An 11,395-nucleotide genomic window follows, 5' to 3' on the forward strand; every position below is an offset into this window, starting at 1 on the left:
ACATTTTTGTAAAAGCATAATCACATTACAATATTATGCGACATAAATTACATTGACCTAACACAGCGGTAAGCCAACATCAATGGAATGCTGAATATGAAACCCTTGTCAGTTCACACATTACAAATTTTGCTTAGTCACTCACTTCGGTCAATACACTGCCGATCGTCAATGTTAGTTTGCCACCAAAATATTTACATACAACCAATAATGTGAATTAACCAAATATTCGCATACAAACATTTTACATGAATAGCAATCTGCCGCGTTTATACAAATCTACATATATACACACCACTAATACAAATCTACATATCTTTAGTATTAGAATAATTACGAATATATAGGTTAAGAAATTATGTATAAAAGGGAAAGAATTTCTTTTAATAAAATCAATAATTATCCGACTTCTAAAGTCAGAGTTTCTTTTATTTACTATTAAACACTTCAGTACTAACCGTAACCAAAACAGTAGAAACCCTGGATGAAAATAACTTTAACTGCAGCCGTGTCAACTTTTTGTAACTGACAGGCAAGCAGCAATTAAGGTAGCACAGCATCTAAAAGTGTGTTAGAGAATCGGGGTAGGGAGAAGCATACATCTATATTTGGTCCAAGGCATATGGGAATAGATGGAAAGCGGATGAGCTAGCTAAAAAGGATGTGGCTTGCTCCGTGAACGTCCCAATTAGTTTGGGCGACATTAAGAGAAAGTGAGAAGTGCACAAGGTAATCTAATTGGACACTGCATTCTGGCGTTACATGCTTTTAAATAAGGCTTGGTCAGTGTAAGCAGATGTATGAAATGCGGGTTGGAGGAGGAAACGATCGAACTCGTATTGTGCTCGTGTCCTGCGATTGCCAGGCTAAGACTCCAGCTATTAGAAGTGATACGCCTGTCAGATGGAAGGTGTTATTATATAACATTTGTCCTGGTTTTCGCTAGGGTTTTTCAGTTTGGTCGTTAAACAAACTTCTGGTAACACTATGCACTCACTCAGTCTATGTGAGGTCGTCACAGACCGGCCAGTTCATCCGAACCTACTCTGAGAAAATTACTGCCATCAATACTGATCTGTATATGGGGTATTCCATCCCATTTCGACCAATTTTTAACCCGACCCCTTTAGAATTGGCTGAAAGTTTTTCTTCTTTTTCGAGCTTACGAAAGACGTTTTTCAGAAGTTTTTCAAATTTGTTCATCCAACTCAAAAAATTATGAATTTTTAAAAAAACACCGTTTTTGTTTTCAAAATGCTAAAACTTTTTCAAAAATTGACTGTTTGCGATCTTTTTTTTTTTTAAGTTGTTTTTAAATGTACTTGTCGGAAAAAATTCAAAAAAATTTTAGTCAAGGTCAATAAAAATGCATATAAATTTCGATCACTCTAATGTAGATACATATCTTCCTTACATTATTCTAAAGGAAAGTATCTTGATTTTCCGCCAAATGTTGTGTTTCTTGCGTCGGCGGTCTTGGCAGCTGATATGGTCATAAGGTCAACTGACTTTATGAAATCCTTAATGTGACTTTATGGCTATTCAGGAAACTTCTTTTGGACGATATAACCATTTCAGCAATTTATGATCTGTACAAGCAAAAATCTTCCGCAGAACTGGTTAGACGTTTCGTTTAGTATGTTTTTCCTCACCGACCCAGCTGTTGATCAGATTTTGCACTGTTATGAAACTAGAATTAGGAAAAGTAGCGCCGCAGGGAAAAATTTGGTATACATTTTTAAAATTCCCATTTTTCAATTGAAACCAAATGGCAAGTTTAGTCGTAATGCATACGAACAATGAGATTTCAAAAAATTATGGATTACGTTAAAAATTTCCAAATGAATTTAAAATTGGTATATCACTGCACACAAGCCATAGGTATTTCAAAAAAATTTAATTGATTTTTGACAATTTTAATCCCACGGATGTTTCAGATTTTCTCCTTAATAAAAAACCAAGGTATGCGTCCTGTGTATGGAAGACCATTTAAAACACCATCAGGAAAAAAGTTATCAAAAATTAATACGAATATTGAGAGACCTGTAACTTGTATTTTGACTAAAATGTATTGCCTACATAACACAAAACTCAAAACAATTCTAAAAACTCTGAATAAAAGGTTCGAAATTTGCGTAAAGATATTTTCGATTCTTTTTAGCTGTACTTGTACACAGGGTATTATTACTCTGATTGGAACACGGTTGGTTGTACAGGTATATAGGAATCGAGAGAGATATAGATAAGATAAGCCATGTCCATCCTCCCGTCGGTGTGCACGATAATTTAAGTAAATTGTGAAATGTTTTTTACCAAATTCGGTATACGGGCTTATCTGGCCCCAGAAGAGATTGGTATTGAAAAATTAGCGAAATCGGACGATAACCACGTCTACTTTTTCGATATCAAAAATTTATAAAAGTGAATAAAATGAGATGATTCAAAAATGAATACAGCTAAGCTAATGAAATTTGGTAAATGAATTTGTTTTATGACGCAAAACATAAATTAAAAAAAATTTTGGATTATGGGAGTGGCGTCACCCACATTTAAAAGAAGAAAATTTGGAAGTTTAAAAAGCCGTAAATCAAAGCCGTTAAAGATATTGCATTGAAATTTGGCAGAGACACTATCCTTGCCATATTATATAGACTGAGTGAAGATAATTAAAATCGGTTAAAATTCGCGTCCACTTTTCCTAAAAGTCTAAGCTTAACAAAGTTTGTATAAACCTATGGTATTTAATTGCATTTGACTGATATTCTCCACAGTAGTGGTATGGTTGAGCTAAGAACAAAATTTAAACAAATTTTGAAAATGGGCGTGACTCGTCCCTTTTTTTGTTACTCTTTCCAAAATATTTTTAATGCCATAAGTCGAACTAAAATCTCCCAATCCAAATGAAATTTGGCATACACACTTTTTTTTATAGCTACAACTGTTAAACTGCATTTTTAACGGCTCAAGCTGATTAGTGATAGTCTCTGTATACTTTCTGCTTCTTTTGAACGAAGGTGAGTTCAGAATAGAACCATATATGTATTATTGCGCAGCCTTATAGCAATGTTAACCACACAAAGCAAACAACAACAGCGTTTGAAGTACATAGCTGGGTATGTAGTGTTCGGTTTCACCCGAGCTTAGACTTTTTAACACGCTTATATTAGCTTCAATTGTATGTATGCTTGTTTGTAACTCTCTATGCTAGGCGCGCAAAAGAGATTTAAGGCTCCATTACTGATACTTAGCATAGACTTGATTGAGAACTGTCACTTACAGTTCTGTTAAATGAACATTGCATGTTATTGATTACTCAAAACTTCGCAACGCTTAACTTGACTTAGAAGTCTGTTGAATTTTGATTTTCTATGTAAGTTCTAAGTGACGTTTATATTGTGATGCCATTTGTTTGTTTCCATTTCATTTTGACATTTATTGATTATGATGCCAGATTGTATGCGCTAAGTGGAGTATAATCGTGGCTAAGTTGCCAAGTTTACGCCAAGTCAAGTCTATGCTAAGTATCAGTAATGGAGCCGTTAGACCCATCTAGCGGCAATTATGGAAGACTCGCGGCATTGGTTAAATAACTCGCTACAAAACGAGTTGTGCTTAATAGCGGAGACACGAACTTCTGTGCTAAGGTGCTATCAACACCAAATGTCTAAGTGCATTGTAGATACTAGAACGGCACAATATTTGAGTATTTTTTTTTTTTTTTTGTTTAAACTATATTTATATTATTTTCTTGATTTGCATAGTTTCAGCAACAAAATTCACAGAGGTTATTTCTTAAGATGTCGAAAATAAAATTTGACAAAACTTACCGATATTTAAGTTTTAGCTGAAGCTTCCTTTATTGTTAGTCCCATTTCGCCTGAAAGAAACAAAAATAACTTATGAGGATTTACAAAAGTAAAGTTGTGTGAAAATTATTTTTATTTTTTTTTATTTTAATACTACCAGATTTTATTTCCCCTTGTAGATACACACCAAACTTAACCTAACTCAGCTAATCTCTTAAAATGATTTATCTTATTGACAGCGTAATTATTTTATTCTGTTAATGACACTCTTTGGGTCTTTAACAAATTATAATTTACGCCTAATTTCAACTCATCTCATTTTGTTTAATGCTGCTTTTTCCTCTTGTCTCTCTGTCTCTTTACAGCATTTGGCATAGGCAGCATGATTTATTCGGGGTTGGAGTTTGGACAGTATTTCGAATTGAATCCAGACACTAAGTGCCATAATGTACTTTTGGCATTGACACCAGCGACGCGAATGGCTTTCATTTTCATACAAATGTACTTTATATTCTTAAATAATGAGGTAAGTAAAGATGAAGAGGGAGTAGGTGGGAAATGTGTGTTGTTAAATTTGTTTTGACAAGTTCAAATAGGCGAAAAATATTTTTTGGCGTATTTTTTGCTTAGAAACAACTCATCCATCATCATTGAAGTATTTTCAACTATGCACCTTTTAAAAGGAAGACATTGATATGGCTTAAACGGATTGGAAAAAATAAAATAAAATAGAAGTTTATGCTTGTTTTTTCTAGACCTTTTTTGCTACATTATATATCATTAGAGCGGGGGCTTCAAGGGGCAATACACGCTTGTCGAAACTGGATCGGTTTGATGACAAAAAGGCATATCCCTTCTAATAAGTGAAGAGTTATGTACTTACAACTTTCACTTTTTCTAAAAGACCCTTTGTTTATTTCGATTTCTTACCAACTTCGACTCTATTCCACCCAGAGCAGACCACTGTGTGCCGCTCTATGCGTGTTTCAAAACCTTGAAGGACTCAACTTAGGCAGTTTACAGTTAATGGATATGTCGAAGTTAGAGGGGAAGGTTATCTGCGGAGTTGTCTGGCAGGGGCTCAATATCAGCCCCAAGTTACAGCTGCTCGATCACCGTAAAGTATTTCAACTGTATGGGATGCAGTCTATTGCTACTAAGTCAGAAATAAAATAAAAAATAAATTAAATGTAAGCCGCGATAACTTCCGAAAGGATTTTAGGTCGAGCTTTCAACTTTCATCGTGCTCCTTTTAATTTTTCCTACGAATTGGGGAGGTCGGACCAACGAGGCCGACACCTAACGGCATCTGCAAGGCAGATATGTTTTCACTGAGAAGCTTTTTCTGGCAGAAATATAATCTGAGTTCTTCCCAAATCACTGCCGTGGAGTGACCCCGCTTAGAACAACTTTCTTCTAAGTGAAAAAACTTGTTTATAAAATTTTGATGTTGCTTTGTCCGTTGCGCGAACCACTACACCACGGCGGCCATCAAGCGGAAATCTAGGCTTCTATCCTGACTGTGGTGTGAGACGATGGTCTGGGAATGTTCGTCCTCGTTTGCTATTGCGTCAATATATTTTAATGATAGAGTGACCTGGGTTTAAGGTCCTAGCAATACCTCAGGCCACTGTCACGCGGATCTCAAATACGTACAATTGAATGGCAAGTGACAGCCTGTAGAGAATTTAGTCCTTCTTTTATGCAGAGTAGTCTTACACTTTGTTACAATATTTTGCTACTAGCCCGACTGTCAGGTCAGCGTCTTGTGTGGTACATTCGAGCTATCGTACGGGTTCACTTTGCTTGAGATAAGGAATTTCTTACCCCGGTGCTAAGATAGGATGATCTTTCAGTCAGTTGACGATACAAAATAATTCATTACTGTATGTTCTCTTGTTTCTTTTAATTTAACCACACTTTCTTTGCAGCAAATCAAAGTTTATCGTTACAAAATAATCGCACGATTCGGACTCATGCATATGATCGGCACCAATTTGGCAGTTTGGTTAAATGTGCTCATACAAGAGACAAAACACGAAATACTCACGTTTTACAATCCGGAGAATCGTACATTACGCATTTCGCATCGCATACCTGGACATTCGCGAGGACATGCTGTAGCAGCGCCATCTATTATACAACCAGATCCAACAGCACATTTGCGTTTACCACGTGGCCTAAAGGGTCCCTATCAAATATTCGAATGCCGACGTACGAACATCATCGGTACACTCGTACAAGATGCTTCACCATTTCTATTTCCATGCACCATTGAATATTCGCTCATTTGTGCTGCAATTTTATATGTAATGTGGCGTAGTATATCGCGACCACAAACGCCAACGCCACAACGACCTGACACGATTAGTTCGCCAATGAAGCGCTCACCACATCATTACTCGGTGGATTGTGCGCGCGCACATAAGGGTCTCTTCGTTGGCATACTCATACTCGTGCTAACCATCATATCGCTCATTCTCTTCTTCGTGTTGATCTCGCGACCAGATTTTGTCTCACTGGCTGTTACCGAGGTGACTATCTGTGAATTACTCATCTATGGTACATCAACAATAGCAACTATAATTGGTATGATACAAGTACGTAATTTACAATATGATTGGTATCGTAGTTTCTCGTTGGATGATATTTTATTGGTTGGAGCGCAGACAGGATCTTTCTTGTATAACATATTCACTGTTATTGCTGGACATTTTACATTACGCAGTGATGATATGTTAGTACCGTTAAATGCATTAGCCTCTATTGTGCAAACTGCTTGCCAAACGTTATTCATATTAGATGCAAGCCGAAGGCAAGCTATCACACCCGAACATATGCGTAAGAAACCCGGACGTGAAATAGTCACATTCATGTTAGTTGTTAATTTGGCTATGTGGGCTATAAGTACGCTGGAAAAATCACGCGCCGAATCACATCCTATTCAACTCAACTTTTATGGTTTATGGGCGTGGACGATTATTACGCATGTCTCAATGCCTTTGGCAATATTTTATCGTTTTCACTCAACTGTTTGTTTGTGTGAAATCTGGAAGAGAGCATATAAAATCAAACCGACGTATATGTGAGAGTTTGCCCGCGAGCGCATTGCAAGCATTGCGCAACAGAATCAGTTCTGTGAAGATCTCAAAACAAATTTGTCGTATTATTATTGCTCGACGACATTGGCCGGTGGCGAACTCGAGACCGTCGAAGAGGCGGAGAGTGGCGAGAGCAACGGCTACGGAGAAGATGACGAGGTTGAAGATGGTAGAAATAGTGGCGTTGGTGGCGTTGGTAACGATACAAACAAAGCCGCAGTGCTTGAGAGTGGTACGGGCCCAGTAGCGACTGAAGAAGAGGAATTAGCATCAACGTATGGAGAGGAATTGGAAATAGTAATACAACGACCACAAGAAACGAACAACAAAAACAATGGTAGCACACAAAAGGAAAATCAGCTACAACAGCAATCTAGACAACGACACGTCAAGCTAGTGGATGCTAGCAGCAATGGTGATAACATTCATGGTGGTGGTGGTGGTGGTGGAGGAAGTACTATTAAACCCACCCCATTTTGTCCCGTATTCGTGATAAATGGCGAATGAGTTTATGCGGAACTCGAGTTCATTGATGCCGATAGTGTACGTGAACTCACATTCGTTTAAATTGGTTGGCCTTGAGTCTAAGTAAAAAATACAGGAAGTATGCCATAACGAGAGTGTAGAATCGAAATCAGCTCGAAAGAATAGATCCGTTAGCTTGACGTTTAGCTTTGTACAAATTAAAAAACATAAACGAAAAAGTTAAAACAGAAAATAAATGTAGACAGTTTTTTTAATAAACAGATCCTGCTAGTTTTGTACTTGAAACAATGAAAAATGCAATCAAATTAAATAAATAAAAACTGTTACACAAAAATTCAGGAAAAAACTTTCTGGTTTAGAAAAACTAGTTAAAAATTGGTTACCCCAATAATTTTACAGCAAGATTTTAAATTTGAAAAAAAAAAAGAAAACATATGTGCCAAAACGTTATTAAACCCTAAGTTTGGCTTCAATATTGGGCTGTTTAATTTTTTTTAATGTTTAAACATTTCAATTCGTAGGCCGAATAGTAGAAACTTTTGACTTGACAAAATTGTATAAGTTCAATCGCTTATCAGAAACTAACTCTGAGTTAAAAAGATAACTTGCCGCTCTGAAGTTAAGTTTGAGTCAGTAAGTATACCGCAATGAAAAGGATCACAAGCTAATATCGTTAGCTAACTTAGCCATAGAAGTATGCTTATCTGTTTGGACGTAAATAATTCTCAACATTTTTGAAATTTTTCATATCGTACGAATCAGTTGTTCGTGCCGATAGGATTGTATCACTACCTTGCAGCGAACAACACTACAGTGAACAACCGCAAAACTATGACATTGAGTCGGTACTGGTTCGTACTCTGCCTCATCGCTGTTCATTTAACTTAAATATAAATAAAATAAAATAAATGTAAGGCGCGATAACCTCCGAAGAGATCTAAGGCCGAGCTTCTCTTCCAATTTGCGTCGTGCTCCTCTTGATTTTCCCCTACAAATTGGCCGGACGGGACCTACATGTTTTATGCCGACTCCGAACGGCATCTGCAAGGCAGATGAGTTTTCACTGAGAGCTTTTCATGGCAGAAATACAATCGGAGCGCTTGCCAGACACTGCCGAGGGGCGACCCCGCTTAGAAAAATTTCTTCTAATTGAAAAATCTTATTTCTAAAATTTTGATGTTGCTTTGCCCGGGAGTTGAACCCAGGGCATACGGTGTGATAGGCGGAGCACGCTACCATCACACCACGGTGGCCGCTTAACTTAAATATACTTCTAACATTATGTGGTCTTACGAAATGGTGAAAGCCCTCCTTGCACACCTTTTGAAAGCGTTCTAATTGGGTGCACGCGCAGGTGGTTGTGAGATAGTCTATGCCTTTGATTGATAATTTACAATATACCCTGTAGGGAGGTCTTTAACTAATGATATACATTTCTGGTTCAGAACAAGATCCGAAGTACCAAACAACAGCTAGTTCTATGGCAGCTACATTTTCACAAGTTAGGAACTATGGAAAATTCAATGCAGCGGGGTGCGGTGAATCGCCAAGGACATCGTCATGTTAAATTCGCCAGTTGAAAGCATGAGAAAAAGTTTAAGAGCGAACAAATAATGGTTCTTAATGCACTGGCAAAGCAACAGTTCAGAGCTAGACGATTTCCCTACAAGTTATATAGCCCAGAATTAAGCGCTACCAACTGTCCCGCTCTGCATGCAATTAGGGTTGGTGTCGAAATTCTGTATGTACAAAATTCTAAAAACAAAATTTTGATTTTTAAAATTCTGCTTTCTCAAATTCTGCTTTCAAAATTCTGTATTACAAAATTCTGTATTAAAATATAATGTTAACAATGTTAAAGAGGTAATGTAATTATTTTGAAAAAGTCCGCGATGCACAGTAATTCTGCGTAGAACACCTTTCTGCATAGGCGGCCTTCGGCCGCGCTTATAAAAAATAACCTTGGGCTACGCCATGTCAAGTGCGTGTGTGTGGTATAACCGTGGCTATCGTGGTATATCGTGGTATAATCGTGGGAATTTTAGAAAGCAGAATTTTAAAAAGCAGAATTTTTTTGCAATTTACAGAATTTTGTCACCCAGAATTTTGAAATACAGAATAATGACACGCTCCCATGCAATTAGCACTAATTGGGATGTAGTCATTAAATATGTCGAAACTGTCGCTTTGGGTGCTCGCTTCCACATTGGCTGTGGGGTACTTATAGCATGTATTCCCCATACAACCGATTGTTTTAATATAGAAGTTTTCGTATTTTCTTCCGTTTTTGATAGCTACAAAATTGGAATTTCCCGGGGTGTAACATACATATGCACCATACAATCTATTGTTTAGACGAGTGCACTTTCGTAATTTACTCCTCTATTTAGAGGCTAAACACGTGATAAATTTTGCGCAAATCGAACCATTAATCCGACATTTAGATCGGTTGCTGGTCCCTTTATATGTCTATAAAGCCAAAAGGCTGCCCACGAAGAGGTTATGGTCGAGCTTCCCTTGGTGCTTTTATATGCTACTTTTAATTGTTATTATAAATCGGTGAGAACCAATAGTTATCTATGCCGATTCCGGGTGGAATTTAAATTTTTGCTGAGAATCTTGAGTTTTGGTTATGATAGGCAACCCCCTTACCTCGGCGGTCACATACATACAAAATTCCGAAAAAATCGCACAAGAAATAAAATTTGTTGTACTTGGATCGCTTGTAAAAAAAAACAAAACCAAACTTCGCAGCAAGACTGTACAGGTTATACCGAAAATTTAAACAAAATCGGCTGAGTGATTTGGGAGTTCATTGCCTGCATGAATTTTTTTTAGTAATGCTAGTTACTAACCTTACAAGATATAGAACATTTTATATAAAAAGCGCTGAAGCAATGCTTAAGAGAAGTTTTTCAAAAAAAAAAAAATTGTATCATAAGTACAAATGACACTGAAGATGACACAAAGCTGAAAATGGCTTGCCTTGAAAACAAATTTGACAAGGAAAATGAATGAGCAAAATGAACAACACTATTCAACTAAAAAAACTTAAATGTTTACGAAGGGCAAACAACTGAATAACTTACAGTTAATATTTAAAAAAGGATATAGAATGGTAGGTATTGAATCGGTGAACGCGATATTACGCATCATTTGGAAATTTCAAATTTTTAACTTAGCTGCCTTTTGAACGAGGTGTGCGATATACGAGCTGAAAACGATATGCTCATTATTCCTTGAACATTTTTTTTTGTGAGGTGAATAGTAAGCTTTAGTGGCTGAAATTAATCTTTTATATTTATCAAACTCAACAGTAAACGAAAGCAATTTCATGTAGCAAAGAAACAGCTGGGGATGAACAAAAAACTTCGTTTATCTTGGCCCATTCTCAAAAATACATATTACGGGCTGCTGAGAGGAACATCATGTTAATGCTTAGTTTTCACTAGGTCAAATTTGACGACAAGTTTGGTCGTATCAATGAAAACGGCTTGTCATACAACGTCAAATGCGTTTCACAACCGTTTTGTCTAAAAAGTGAGAATTAAATTGACCAATAAGTGAAAAAGCGGCCATTGCCCAACGTTATGGCAAATTTGCCATACAATTTTCATTTGCCGTTCCATCAATGAAACTGGTTGTGAAATAAATAACAAAAAATTGTGCGTGGGGGTTTACCGCGCACTGCTTTATCGACTTCGAGTCAATAATGTGACATATTGTAAATGCTTTCGACCCCAATTGACCAGCGGGTCAGCTTGAGGAAGTCTTCATTATCAGTTATTTTGACCTAATGAAAACAAAGCATAAATCAGTTGCTAGTTTTGAAAAAGTCATTTTACATGTGGCACGAATGTGTGATTTTAAAATTTTATGAACAGCTTTACTCATAATAATTAAAATTTTTATTATTAATATTTCGTTAAATATTAAATTTCATTTAATATTATAGTGACAATTTTGTGAAAAAAAAAATGTTTAAAAGAAAATATAGACTGC

At 36.7% G+C, this 11,395-nt stretch overlaps 1 protein-coding gene across 3 annotated transcripts in view; it reads left to right on the forward strand.

Annotated features, from left to right (window-relative positions):
* Positions 1-7,655, forward strand: part of OtopLc (Otopetrin-like c) — a 210,778-nt gene extending 203,123 nt beyond the window's left edge. For all 3 annotated transcript variants that reach the window (XM_067784685.1, XM_067784684.1, XM_067784683.1), the window contains exons 7-8: positions 4,172-4,332; positions 5,738-7,655. In XM_067784685.1, the coding sequence (XP_067640786.1) occupies positions 4,172-4,332; positions 5,738-6,895 (1,319 nt within the window). In that variant the 3' untranslated portion in view covers positions 6,896-7,655. The remainder of the gene's footprint in view (positions 1-4,171; positions 4,333-5,737) is intronic.
* The last annotated feature ends 3,740 nt before the right edge of the window (positions 7,656-11,395 follow it).

This window comes from Eurosta solidaginis, chromosome 4 (genome assembly GCF_040869045.1).
Source record: "Eurosta solidaginis isolate ZX-2024a chromosome 4, ASM4086904v1, whole genome shotgun sequence".
Classification (NCBI taxonomy): Eukaryota; Metazoa; Arthropoda; class Insecta; order Diptera; family Tephritidae; genus Eurosta; species Eurosta solidaginis.